The sequence below is a fragment of the Camelina sativa genome, chromosome 5 (assembly GCF_030686135.1).
Source record: "Camelina sativa cultivar CO46 ecotype springtype chromosome 5, ASM3068613v1".
Lineage (NCBI taxonomy): Eukaryota > Viridiplantae > Streptophyta > Magnoliopsida > Brassicales > Brassicaceae > Camelina > Camelina sativa.
In genome coordinates this window covers 13,191,073-13,204,613 of record NC_141884.1, presented here as the reverse complement: position 1 = coordinate 13,204,613, position 13,541 = coordinate 13,191,073, and the positions used below count along the sequence as shown (strand labels likewise).

Below are 13,541 nucleotides of genomic sequence, written 5' to 3'. Positions count from 1 at the left end.
CGGTTGTTAATGGAGAACTTGCTTCTTGCAACAGAAATAGTTAAGGATTATCACCAGGAAGACATTTCTCCTCGATGTGCCATGAAGATTGACATTTCAAAAGTTTTTGATTCTGTACAGTGGCCTTTTCTGTTTAATGTGTTGGAAGCGTTAAATCTCCCAGAAAAGTTCATTCATTGGATTCGTTTGTGCGTGTCCACGACATCTTTTTCGGTCCAAATCAATGGGGAATTGGCGGGCTATTTCAATAGTGAGAGAGGTTTGCGGCAGGGCTGTTCACTCTCACCATATCTTTTTGTGATTTGCATGAATGTCTTGTCCTCACTCCTTGACCAGGCAGCTGTGCATCGTCGGTTTGGCTATTATCCTCGTTGTAGGCATCTGCAACTTACACATCTTTGCTTTGCAGATGACATCATGGTCTTCTCAGATGGGCATTCTTCCTCCTTAGCTGGCATTCTTGAGGTATTTAGAGAATTTGCGGCAATGTCCGGGCTCACTATTAGTCTGGAGAAGTCGACTTTGTTCCTGGCTGGTGTCTCAAACTCCTCTCGTGCAGAGCTCCTGGCTCAGTTTCCCTTTGCGTCTGGATCTCTCCCTGTTCGTTACCTGGGTTTACCACTGCTAACAAAGCGCATGACTATCCATGATTGCCTTCCATTGATAGAGAAAATAAAGGCACGTATTGGTTCCTGGAAGCATAGATTTTTATCCTTTGCGGGACGGTTACAGTTGCTCAGTTCAGTGATTGCGAGTCTTACTAATTTTTGGATTTCGGCGTTTAGGTTACCAAGTGCTTGTGTTCATGAGATTGAACGCCTTTGTGCAGCTTTCCTTTGGTCTGGTCCGGATCTCAATGGGAGGAAAAATAAGGTTGCTTGGGAGGATGTATGTAAGCCTAAGTCTGAAGGCGGTCTGGGTTTGAAGTCCATTGTTGAGGTCAACAAGGTTAGCTGTTTCAAATTAATATGGCGGATCATCTCGGCAACCAACTCTCTTTGGGTTAATTGGATCAAGAGAGAGCTCATGCGTTCCTCTTCTTTTTGGTCAGTCAGGGAATCCACAACCTTGGGCTCTTGGATGTGGAAGAAACTACTCAAGTACAGACCACTTGCAAAGCCTTTTCACATGATGGACGTCCATAATGGTCTTCACACATCGTTTTGGTATGATACTTGGAGCTCTCTTGGCTGTTTTTACTATATAGTGGGGGATAGGGGGTTCATTGCTCTTGGCATTCCCTCCACTGCCACAGTTGCGTCAGTTATTCAGTCTCATTGTGGTCGTCATCACCGCTCTGCTCTGCTAAACAATATTGAGCTGGAGATTGGTAACCTCAGGAGTCGAGAACAGCATGCTCAAGGAGACACTGCTTTGTGGCGACAGTCAAACGGCACATACATGCCTCAGTTTTCTACTTCCGAAACGTGGTTACAACTACGGCGAGTGGTTTCAACAGTTGGTTGGTATCCATGTGTTTGGTTCTCCGACTCTGTTCCAAAGTATTCTTTCATGCTTTGGCTTGCTGCACGACACCGGCTTACTACGGGGGAACGCATGCTATCCTGGAACCGTGGTTTGAATCCCTCATGTGTGTTTTGCCAAGCGCCAGTGGAGACCCTGGGTCATCTTTTCTTTGCTTGCCCGTATTCGGTTCGGGTCTGGGAGGACCTCACCCGCCAGCTTTTCCGCCACCGCTACTCAACCTGTTTCACCCAGATTTTGACTCTCCTTTCAAGTACCATGATCACAGGCACAACCTGTTTCCTTCTTCGCCTTGTTTTCCAGGCCGCTGTTCACTCCATTTGGTTAGAGCGCAACCGACGTCGTCATGGGGATAAGTCAACCACCTCTGCGCAATTGATCAAGTTCCTAGATAGACTGGTCCGCAACAAGCTCCTCTCACTGCAGCAACACACGACCAAGTATGCTGACGGCCTGCAACTATGGCTTGCAACTCGTCATTGACTCCACTTTTTGTTTTCTCTGTTTTATTTTTTACACACGCGTAGGCTACTTGCAAAATTTATTTGATTCAAGGACGCATTTATTGTAAAGAGGCACTTTTTTGTTTTGAATATATTTTCACATTCATACAAAAAAAAAATACTATGAAATGGTCTGGAAATCTGGAATAGCTACGACGTTTATTTAGCACTGTAGTGATCTGATTATCGGTAACTATTACAAAGCAGTCCCAAGTTTCTGCAAAAAACCTATGCACAGAAAATAAACTGGGAGTAGATCTATAGCAGAGAAACAATCTGGTATGCTTTGTTAGAAGCTACAGCTTCTCTCTCACAGAGAACAAAACAAGCGTACTTGTTCTGTTTTATAGAAGACAGAGTATTTGAGAAACTTGTGTTGTATTAATAAACTGAGAAAACTTGTGTGTTTACATCATAGTTTCTATGTTTAAATAGATAAAACAACAGACGCAAATAAGAGTTCCATCTCTTCTACTTGTGACGTTTAGACAATACGACACAATCTAAACATCACGACTCTTAAGTAGAAACTAACTTATACAAATGTGACTTTATGTTATACAAAACTCAATTATGTCCAACACTCCTCCTTAATTGAGTTTCTCTTTGACTCCACACTTGTCTCGCAGTTCTAAGGCTCCTCTTTGACTCCACGCTTCTCTCGCTGCAAGCTTCTTCTTTGCCTTTGATCTCGAATTCTTCATCATCCACCACGTTCAAACACCCTTCTTCTTCCCTCACAAGTAAGGCACTTGCGTCTGAGTTATTCCATCTAAATGGAAAACTCTTATGCTTCATCTGAATGTTCAATATCCTTTTCCCTTGAGGATTGTTGATGACACATCTATCATCTTCAAATAAGACTCCATAACCATTTGATATCATTTGAGACGCACTCAATAGATTTCTCGCTAAACCCGGCACTAGAAACATCTCTTTGATGATCTTTTCTCCTTGGCTTGTCATCACTTTGATATTTCCTTTTCCTGCCGTCATTACACATTGACCATTCCCCACTTTGATCGGAACCTTTATCCTCTTATCAAGAGTGATGAAGTATTTCACTTCCTTGGTCATATGATTAGTGCATCCACTGTCAACTAACCATGTCTCATCTTTTCCTTTTGATGATACTTCTTCTTCAACTGCACTAAACAACATGTGACCTTCATCTTCTGAGTCATCTTCTGTTTCTTCAATACTTAGATCCACTCTCTCGGTCTTTCTAAGTTTGCAGTTCTTTGCTAAATGTCCCGGTTTGTTACACACGAAATAGTTTCTCTCGTTGTTTGCCACTTGTTGCGGAAGAACACCTTTGTTGTTCTACTTCATCCAACAATCACTCTTATTGTGATTGTTACGTTTGCAAACGCCACACCATTTATCAGCCTTCTTTCGATGTTTGGCTTCTCCATAGAATGCTTCTTCTCTTGATTGCTCGTCTCGGGCTTCCACACGTTTTTCATGTGCTTTAAGAGTTCCGATTAACTCTGTTACAGGCAACAAAGTCAGATCCTTTGTTTGCTCCATCACGGCCACAATGCTGTCAAATCTTGCTGGGAGAGATATGAGAATTTTCTGGACAATATGATAGTCCGTCTTCTCTTCACCATGAACCCTCAATTGATTTCCCAAATCAATTAGCTTCTATGTGAAAATTTTGATGCTGTCTCCTTCGTTCATCTTTAAGTTTTCATACTCCCTTCTCAATGATTGCAAATTGATCAACCGAACTTGTGGAGATTCTTCAAACTCTGTTTTCAATGCACTCCAAGCATCCTTTGATGTGACTGCTGGTGCTATACGAGGAAATATCTGATCTGTGACGGCAGTTTGCAAGAGTTGCAGTGCCATTAGATCCTTTGATGATGAGTCGTCCCATTTATTTTTCAATTGTAGTGCTTCTGGAGAATGATCTCCATCAATCGGCTTAGTTGAAACTCCCGTCTCCACTACTTCCCATAATTTTCTCGTTCTTAAGATGGTCTTCATCTTTATTTGCCAGAAAGCATAATTATCTCCATCGAATATGCGAATCACTTGTTGAGATGTTCCGTCCATCACCTCTGTTTTGCTGCTTGAATTTTTACTTGAATAGGCCCTTGAATCAGTAGGGCTCTGATACCATGTTAGAGTTTTGATTCAAACAGAGTAAGAAAGCAAGAAAAAATAAAACAGAGTATGAATATATCACAATCTTGTATTGATTGATAAGAAACTCAGTAAAAGAAAGAACTTTTTATTAATCTCGAATTGTGGTTTTACATCTATAATACAATATGTTTATATAAGTAGCAAACAGACACAACAAGTGAATCGTTGTGTCTTGTGGTTCTATAACTAAACATCACACCTCAATCGGTCACGACTCTTAACTAAATAAAACTTAACATAGACATAAACTCAATTAACGATCAACACTCCCCCTTAATTGAGTTTTGGTCCCACTCCAAGCTTTCTCCTTAGTTCTTCAATCCTTGTGATGTTGAGTGTTGTTGCAACCTGACCTTCTCCTTGACATTCTCACCTGTTCATTTTGGAAAATCATACTGTTTTTGCTTATGCATTTTCCCTTATCCTGAGAAGAGCTCCATTTGATTGGAAAACTTTTCTGCACCATTTGTACCTCCATAATCCTCATTCCCTTAGGATCTGAGATTAGGCATTGCTTCTTCTCGAACAAAAGTTGATATCCACGTGATGTCATTTGCGAAACACTAAGCAAACTTATTGCCAATCCGGGAACTAGGTAGACATCCTTCAACATTCTTCTTCCTTTGTTTGTCATGATAATGATATCTCCTTTCCCAGCCGTCATTACGACGTCTCCATTTCCAACTTTGATTGGAACCTTTATGCTTCTATCTAGCCTCATGAAGTTTTTAACTTCTCCTGTCATGTGGTTTGTGCAGCCACTATCCACTAACCAGACATCTTCTTCCTTAAATATTGCTGACCCTTCACTTGCACTAAACAGCATGTGCACTTCGTCATCTTCATTCTCAAGACCCATCTCTGCTCGCTCGTATTTCTTCGAACGGCACTCTCTTGAAAAATGTCCAACTTGTCCACAGTTGTAACATTCTTTCTTGTTCCTTGAAGCTTTTTGCTGACCAGCCACGTGCTGTTTCCTCCAGCAGTCCACTTCTGTGTGGTTTGTTCTCTTACAAAATACACACCTCTTTTTACCATCTTCTGGTTTAGAACTAGGATTCCCTCCTTTTGTTCTAACATTAAACGCGCCTTCCGAAATTGTCTCATCTCGGAGTTCCACACGTTTTTCATGTGCCTTAAGAGTTCCTATTAACTCTGTTAAAGGCAACGAAGTCAGATCCTTCCTTTGCTCCATCACAGCCACAATGCTATCAAATCTTGCTGGGAGAGATATGGTTGTTATGCTAGCAGATAAGATATGATCAGAATAGAGCAAGTCAAGCCAAGCAATAGTGGGATTTTTCTAACAACCTAAAATAAGCAAAAGTAAATAAAAAGAACAAGAACCACACGATCTAAGTACTCATGCTTGAAAATATTCTGATACATTATAAAAATATTATTATAGAAAGATGCTCAAAATAAAAACAAATATTAGAGAAAAGAAATAATATATTAGTATAAAAGAAATAATCACAATAAAGAATATATTCATAAATGGTGAGACCCATAATTATTTTAGTTATACACATTATATATTCATATTTTTTTATGTATCTTTTGTTTTGTTGATTTTAGTTTCATTTTCTGTAACCCCAAGTCTTATTCGGCTTTCATGGATTTGCAGGTGAAGAAGGGTCTTTTTAATACATCTACTGTTTTTAGTTACCAGCTTGTTGATATGAGAGAAAATATGAAGCAAAAAGGGGTGCAGAAGCTGTTTTATCTGACACCTTAAACAGTAATTCGTCTTCCTTCTTAACCTTCGTGCAAGAATGTGATCACTCTTAACAGAATAGGCCTTGTGTAGAGTTGGCCACTCTTTCTCTTTCTACTGATTCTTACGCGCGAGACTTGTTGGAATGCAACTTTGGCTTAACTAGTTTCTGTTTTTTTCTGTTTTGTGACAGATATCATTCTTCAGTTATAAATAATCACAATCAGATTTAACGAAACCTAATCTGCTATCATATATATGACTATACGAGCAATATTATGGTTTAGAGATGAAGCAAACACAACGTGATTTAGTGTCTTTAGGGGTAACAATGAAGAAATTCAATGTCCTGAGCTTAATTAGAATAAAAAAATTTACCCTCACTCTTTACCTTGTAAAGACAAAACTACCTTTATATTTAACTTCTTCTACAAGGCACATGAAAAATATATAGCCTAAAAATACAAATATGTTTAAGAATTAAGAATATAAAGCATTTGAGTACGTCATTTGAAACACAAACTTGAGTTTCTAAGCAGGGATAACAGAGTAGCTTGTGAGTCATGTTGATATACTAATAATCTATATATACATTTTGCAAGTACATTTAGCAAATAAATCCTGAATTTGCTACCTATTTACAAGATTGCCATTGTATTAAATATCCAAAAATCAAAAAAAAAAAAATTCAATGCTAACGATAATTAGTATATATCAAAAACAACTCTTCGATATTAACAATGAATAAGGAAATATTTTCATAGTTCAGTTGTTAAATGAGAAACAAATTAAATGGTATATTCTCCATATATTCCGTAACAAATTCGAGAAAGTAACATTGCCTAAATCAAATCATCATCCATGAAAATTAGAAAATCTTACCTAATCTCACACGGAGCTTTTATTTTGGTACAATATATCTTTTATCTCTCTTGCCGCTATATCCTCTTCTGATAAACTGATTCATCATTATCATCTACAATGGAGATAAAACATAAATGGCTTCATCACAATTCCAAAGGCTTATTGCAGTTTTTTTTATGGGTTAAGCAGAGAAAACACAACTTACCAGAGCACTCGAGGGCTTCAAGATGATAGTGAAGGGGTTTCTCAATTTATGTTTTGATTGAGGTTAATAATTTGATTCATTTCTCTACTCTATAAACTGATGATTTCTCTAGACAACATGAATTATGTATGTATTTGTCATTTTTTGTGCTAAATTTGTAGGGTGTGGACATATGTGTGTGTATTCACTGTCTCTTTTTTTTTTTTTGTGAAACTTTGTGTTGGTATCTCAATAGATTATGACTAGAAAAACTTTGTGATTCTCTCTCGATATGGTGAAATGAGATAAGGATGTGTGCCAAATCACCATATCAACATTAGGGGTTTTAAACGTGTTTTCCTTTCTTTCTCTTTTTTTTTTGGCAGGATTGTTGTTGGAATCAAGTGCAAAGACGGGATTGTAATGGTTTGATTCTTCCTCTTTGCTACTTTTGATTTTTTAAAAATCATACTTTGTGAATAATAGATCATGCAACACCTTACCTAGATTATGGAAAACAAGTGCAAAAAGAGAGAATTTATGATCTGATGAGATTGAAAAATACAGAATCGAAAAAATATGCTAGCGTTCATAGTAAAGCTTGACTATATCCTGACTTTCTGAGCTTTTTGGGTGGAACGTGGTTCTGCCTGTACGTTTGCTTTGTTGTTGAGGCTTTACTAATTTGGATACTATGCACATGTTTCTGTTTTGGCAGGTATCTTTCGGAGTTACTTGCGGAGCGTCATAAGCGTTGTGGTTTTTGTTGTTTATAATCTATATTCATTCCTTGCTTCAGAACTTTTAAGCTCTTATATAGCTGACGAACACTTAAACTGCTGCTAAGAGATACATCTATAATAAGTAATAGCTAGTAGTTAGAGGTAATATAAAAGGTGGGTTATTGTCTAATTTTACAACCCACATAGAGATTAATGTTAGAGTACTAGAACACGAAATTACTAATTCTGTATTCTTATAGTGACTTATGTCATTCTATTTAACTATAGAGTAAGAGCAAAAAAACTATTCTTTACCAACTCAATTAACTATGTTGTCTCTCCATTCATTGGTGTCCTGCTGACTACATGTGTTCACTAATTCTAACTGGTGCGTCTTACTCTTGGAAAATTGACAGATTTGGAACAGAAATTTTGTGGTGCACCACATTGTTGGAGAATACCACTGTTTTTAGTCAGAGTGAGCTTGACCACCATAGCCCTCTGGCTTTTGGAGGGATATTTCAAAATGAAGAGCGGACCTGAACGGATGGGCGTCACAGTCTCTGTCATAAGCTAACAATTAACATAACTCTTTTTGTCTAATACAATACTACTGTGATACATTATATATTTTATTGACTTAGTTACGCTGACGTAATTATATTGGTTTCATAATTATGGTAGTTACGCTGACGTAATTATATTGGTTTCATAATTATGGTAGTTATGCTGACATAATTATATTGGTTTCATAATTATGGTGAGTTTTTTGAGTGGATCTACATGTAAGTTTGCTTTGTCTTTGAGAATTTACTAATTATATACTAAAGTGTTAAATTATTTATATATGAATTGAAAATGAGAAAGCAAAATTGTCCTTCACTAACAGTTAAATTTATATGTATGATAAAAATATAGACTATTAGCTACAAAAAAAAAAAAAAAAAAACAGTGTATATTTTCAAGTACCCACTTTTTAGTGAACTGACTCTATGAAATCTCTCATGATGCAAAAAAAAAAAAAAGTCCTCATATATTTTAAACCAGTAAACCTAAAATATGGTTGGTAATTGAACACTAAATAATATAGATATATAGCATAATATAGATATATAGCGGATATACATATAAAATATTAAAAAAATATTAGTTAAATATATAGTTAATTTACTAACTAAATTACATTATACTTTTTTTTAAATAGCCCCGCGGTATACCGCGGGTGAAAATCTAGTATATTACAATTTAGCTAGAAAAAAAAAATGAATTAAGACAAAAGAATCGCTTTTAACGAAGTTTCTGAATTATGGTTTCATTATAAATACCACAAGGAACGTAACAGCTTCTTTCACAAATCTACTTTAGTCTTCTCCCTTTCAGTTAACTTCGTCAACATCTGAATTGTTTGGCTTATGAACAAAGACAAGGTACATTGCACCACCTGGAAATTGGATATAATGAGATGCATGTGGCACAACAATGGGTGTTGTGTGGTTGAGGATTTGCTGCATAGGGTGGATCCACTGTGTGTTTTTGGATTTCCGATAGTGGTATGTGATCCCAATGATACGGTTTGGGGACCTGTGGTGGGTGAATTCTATTTGCCTAAACTCAATTATTGTGAGTGTAAACTGGCGAATTTTGGAGGGGAGTTGATGGTTATAGGCCCTACTAACGACCTACAAGGTCTTCAAGATGTTTGGTGCGTAGAGATCGTATTAAAAAGACTTGAAGGAGGTGAGATTCGGGGGAAGGTCGTATCAAGATCGCTTGTGCTTAAATCCGTCGACTCACCTTCCATTGATCTTTATCGCTCTACGTTTTGAAGGTATGTTAAGCTTTGATGTGCATAAACTATTGATATTATTATATGACATTTTCTGTAGCTTCAAGTCTTAATTAGGCTTTTCATTGACTTGCAGGTGAAGAAGGATCTTTTATTACAATCTACTGTTTTTAGCTAGCAGCTTGTTGATATGAGAGCAAATATGAAGCAAAAAGTGGTGCAGAAGCTGTTATATCTCTGACAGCTTTAGAAAGTAACTCGTCTTTCTTTACCTTTGTGCAAAATAGGCCATTCGTGTTTTAGCCTTTAATTCCTACTAAACTTGTTGATATGCATTTTTATGGTTTAGAGATGAAGCATAACAAAGTGATTCAGTTGATATATTGTCTTTAAGGGGTAAACATTATCGAAGTGAGCTTAAGACATATTTTTACTCTCTTTCTTTTTACTTCTCTTTTCACCTTATATAGTAAAGACAAAATCACCTTTTATACAAGACATGAAAATATATAGCCGAAGAAAGCAAAAATGCCACAGAGGATCCATAACTATCAAGTTTACCGAATGTAAATGGATTGATGAGACAAATTACAATTTTCATCACCATAACTATCAAGTTTACTGACTGTGAATGGTGGTGCGGTATTATATTTATAAGCTATCCCTACAAATGATTAAGTTTACACAGCCAGAAAGAAGAGTACGACATCCTAACAGATCCCTAATCAAATTTAGCTAACCATAACCCTATCATTGAAAACAGACATAACACATAACAGCTAAACACTTGAAGGTGCCAAACAAAGAATGTCAAAAGAAAGATTCAACCTCAGAGCTTACTAGCTTGTCTGCCAAAGAGTGAATGACGACCTTCTGCTATAATCTCTCCGGTCCTCTGATTTCTCACTACAACAAGTGTTCCTGTATAACCTCCTCTCTCGCCTAACAATCTCGACGTTATCTCCAACTCTTCCTGAAAACATATATCCATTTCAGAATCATATTTCTGACTATTCAATAAATCACAACAACAAGCGGTCCAAATGAAAGACTGAAAAAAAAGAAGAAGACGAGCAGAGAGACTTACACCGAGCTTAGCTTGAGAAAGGAATGCAATAGACATGTCCACAGAAACACACAAAGGTAAGCTTACGACTTGTACAAGCGCTCCACCAACTTCATCCACAAGATTTGCAATCGCACCATTAGCTAGATTCCCGTCTCTACCCTGCCATTATCAAAACTTAAAAAGTGATCAATACCACCCTTTTAAAGGAAAAAAACAACGAGTCCAATCTATACTATTTTAAAAAATATCTTCATGATTCTGCTCAAAGAACCACTTTAAAAGGGTAAAAAACCAAAAATCACGTCTCAAATACAAACAACAAAAACAAGTCCGGCCTACAATATATATTTCTACAATATCTTCATGATTCTGCTCACGAGACTACAAGTACCACTTCAAAACAAAAAAAACTTTAACTACACCGATGGCTCAGTGGATCATTCATACACTTCCTAAAAATGTCTTCATTCAAAGAAGGTAGTAAAAACCAAAAATTACGTCTCAAATACAAACCGAAAAGAAAAGCAAATCCAAGCTACAACTACAATACTAAAGGAGGAGATCTTCTTCTGCCTTGATTCTCTCTAATCACAAGATGGCTCAGTGGAGACTGGAGAAACAAATCAAATTCGGATCATCACTCACTACTACTACTATCAATCAATTTATCATCTTATAACCTCAAATTATCCATTTCCCATCGCAAATTCAAGGATTGAGACAAAGAGAGACGAACCGTCAAACGAAGAGGGACCTTGAAAGAGCAGGAAATGAAACCCGGGTCGACCCGGTTGACTCGGATTCCTCTGAGACTAAAAACCTCGTAGAAGCTTTTTCCTTTCCGTGAAAACTCTTCTTCCAGCAGCCGCTGTGCCTCGCCGCCATCCTTAACCTCATCGCTCAGTTGCAAATACTCGACAATTTTTCTCTCCATCGTCGTCCTCAATTCTAATGTCTTCCCACTTCCAAAATTAACAAAAATAATTCAAGTTCTTCAGATACCGTACTTTAGTTTGGGCCTTATAAGGCCCTAATTTGAATATCGCTTATACGACGTATTAGGCCTCATTTTATAATCATCTATACGACGTCGTTAGGTTCTTCGTTCCTTTTATAATACCACAGCTTCTTTCAAAGTCTACTTTTTAGTCACACTTTTCAGTTAAACATCTCATAACTAACTCAAAGACTTGGTCACACTCACACGGCGGCGATGGCTTTGATCTCTGAAACTTCCGACGACGGCTCTAATGGCGGAGATCCATCAAAGAACCCGCAAGAAGAAGAAGAAGAAGCGAATCAAGACAAAGAACCGAAAGAAGAAGAAGACGATCAAGAAGTAAATCAGAATCTTGCTCCGATTCGTCGAGGAGACATCCCAGTGATACTCATCGAAAGTACCGTCGCACTCGTAAGAAGATGTCATTACCCGAGGCTATCTCTACTCTCCAGAGCCTTCCGTAACGTAATCTCTTCGGATCAACTCCTCGTAACGCGCTCGCTCCTCGGCTTAACTGAACCGGTTCTTTATACCTTGATCTCGCTCCCATCTTTTGCACCCCCAAGCTGGTACATTCTCCATCGAAGCAACAGCTCTTTACGGTTGAGCAGAATCAATTCACTTCCTCCGATGTATCCTGGATGCACTGCCGTCACAATCGGACACAAGATTTACGTTATGGGTGGACGCAACGGCTTAAACCAACGCGTAAAGGCTGTGATTGTCATAGACTGTAGATTCCATACGTGGAAACATATCCAGAAAATGAAAAGGGAACGTTGCTACGCAGCCTCCGGAGTCATTGACGGAAAGATTTACGTGGTTGGAGGTCGCGAGAGACGATATAATGATTGGGTTGAAATGTTCGACGTAGAGAAAGGGATTTGGGAAACTGTGCCTGGTCCATTCTCTCCCGTTGCTAGTTCTAGCGGATATTTTCCTATACATGTGGTTTTGGATAATAAGATCTACATTTTGGATCATCAAAATTGTTTGACTTACGATCCAAGCCTAAGTAGATTGAGTAGTTGGGCAACTGGAAGTCCACAGAGGCATTTTTGGCACGCTTCCTCTTGTGTGGTTGATGATTTGTTGTATGCTATTATTAATGTTCCTGATGTGGCGGTTGTTGGATCTTTGATTGTCGTGTATGATCCAAAAGATATGGTTTGGAGACCTGTCAAGGGTTTAGATGATTTGCCTAGTCTCGGTTATCTAGAGTCTAGAATGGCAAGTTTTGGTGGCAAGTTGGTGATATTGGGATGGTATCAAAACCAGAATAGTTGTGATCATGGCTCGGAAAAAATCGTTTTGTGCGTAGAGGTTGCATTGGAAAAACGTGAAGATGGTCATATTTGGGGGAAGGTGGAATCAAACTCGACAGTCGAATCAAAAATATCGCCTGTGGATTCATCAGTCAAGTCGCCTTTCATTGAGATTTCTCGAACTGTTACGTTTTGATGATTCGTTTGCAGCTGCAAGGTATGTTAATCTTTGTTGAGTATTGGAGTATTGATGATGAATTATGACCTTTTCTTGAGCCTCAAGTCTTATTTAGGCTTTCATAAACTTGCAGGTGAAGAAGGATCTCATATTACATATACTGTTTTTGAGCAGCTTGTTCACATGAGAGCAAGTATGAAGCATATATAGTGACTCAGAAACTTGTTCTGACACATTAGAGAGTAACTCGTCTTTCTTAATCTTTTTTGTGTAGAGTCGGCCACTACGGGACCTGTTGGAATGCATCTTTATTTTGGTTTTTTTTTTTTTTCTTCTTTCAGTAACACTGTCTCAACTACTTTCTGTTTGCTTTTAGTTTGGATATATAACTTTTTTGTAAATAAGCAGAGTAATCTACACTAATGAAACCTAATCTGCTTCTACTATATGAGCAATATGATATCTTGGTATAGAGATGAAGCAAAACACAGTGGTCTAATTAACCGGTGGTTATGATGTTATGGGTAACAACAATATAAAACTGTGGAAGTACAGAGTCCTGATGAAGCCTGAAGTGATCTATATAGATCATACAAAGAGAGAAGATAATATCG

The 13,541-nt window shown here is 37.8% G+C and overlaps 2 protein-coding genes, 1 long non-coding RNA gene and 3 pseudogenes across 3 annotated transcripts; 3 read left to right on the top strand and 3 right to left on the bottom strand.

The window, feature by feature from the left end:
* Positions 1 to 2,349: 2,349 nt before the first annotated feature.
* On the bottom strand, positions 2,350 to 4,074 carry LOC147943688 (uncharacterized; annotated as a pseudogene).
* A 384-nt stretch (positions 4,075 to 4,458) lies between these two features.
* Positions 4,459 to 5,337, bottom strand: LOC147943687 (uncharacterized). Its single transcript, XM_087512320.1, has one exon. The coding sequence runs from the start codon at positions 5,335 to 5,337 to the stop codon at positions 4,459 to 4,461; it is 879 nt and encodes a 292-aa protein (XP_087368446.1).
* A 1,391-nt stretch (positions 5,338 to 6,728) lies between these two features.
* Positions 6,729 to 8,372, top strand: LOC104786717 (uncharacterized). Its single transcript, XR_767634.3, has 3 exons — positions 6,729 to 6,990; positions 7,294 to 7,333; positions 7,626 to 8,372. It is a non-coding gene; the product is annotated as an uncharacterized LOC104786717 (long non-coding RNA).
* A 714-nt stretch (positions 8,373 to 9,086) lies between these two features.
* LOC147943686 (F-box/LRR-repeat/kelch-repeat protein At2g29770 pseudogene) lies at positions 9,087 to 9,455 on the top strand (annotated as a pseudogene).
* A 516-nt stretch (positions 9,456 to 9,971) lies between these two features.
* On the bottom strand, positions 9,972 to 11,609 carry LOC104786716 (uncharacterized). The gene is made up of 3 exons (XM_010512166.3): positions 11,221 to 11,609; positions 10,503 to 10,643; positions 9,972 to 10,388 (listed from the first exon to the last, which is right to left on the bottom strand). Exons 1-3 carry the CDS (start codon positions 11,416 to 11,418, stop codon positions 10,245 to 10,247), a joined length of 483 nt encoding a protein of 160 aa, XP_010510468.1. The 5' UTR covers positions 11,419 to 11,609; the 3' UTR covers positions 9,972 to 10,244.
* Positions 11,610 to 11,653: 44 nt separating this feature from the next.
* On the top strand, positions 11,654 to 12,959 carry LOC147943685 (putative F-box/kelch-repeat protein At2g29800 pseudogene; annotated as a pseudogene).
* The last annotated feature ends 582 nt before the right edge of the window (positions 12,960 to 13,541 follow it).

Coding starts and splice junctions, on each gene's coding strand:
- LOC147943687 (XM_087512320.1), bottom strand. CDS start 5,337: ATGGAGCAAAGGAAGGATCTGACTTCGTTGCCTTTAACAGAGTTAATA.
- LOC104786716 (XM_010512166.3), bottom strand. CDS start 11,418: ATGGAGAGAAAAATTGTCGAGTATTTGCAACTGAGCGATGAGGTTAAG. Junction 10,644..11,220: donor AGGTCCCTCTTCGTTTGACG/GTTCGTCTCTCT, acceptor TGATAATGGCAG/GGTAGAGACGGGAATCTAGC. Junction 10,389..10,502: donor TTTCTCAAGCTAAGCTCGGT/GTAAGTCTCTCT, acceptor ATATGTTTTCAG/GAAGAGTTGGAGATAACGTC.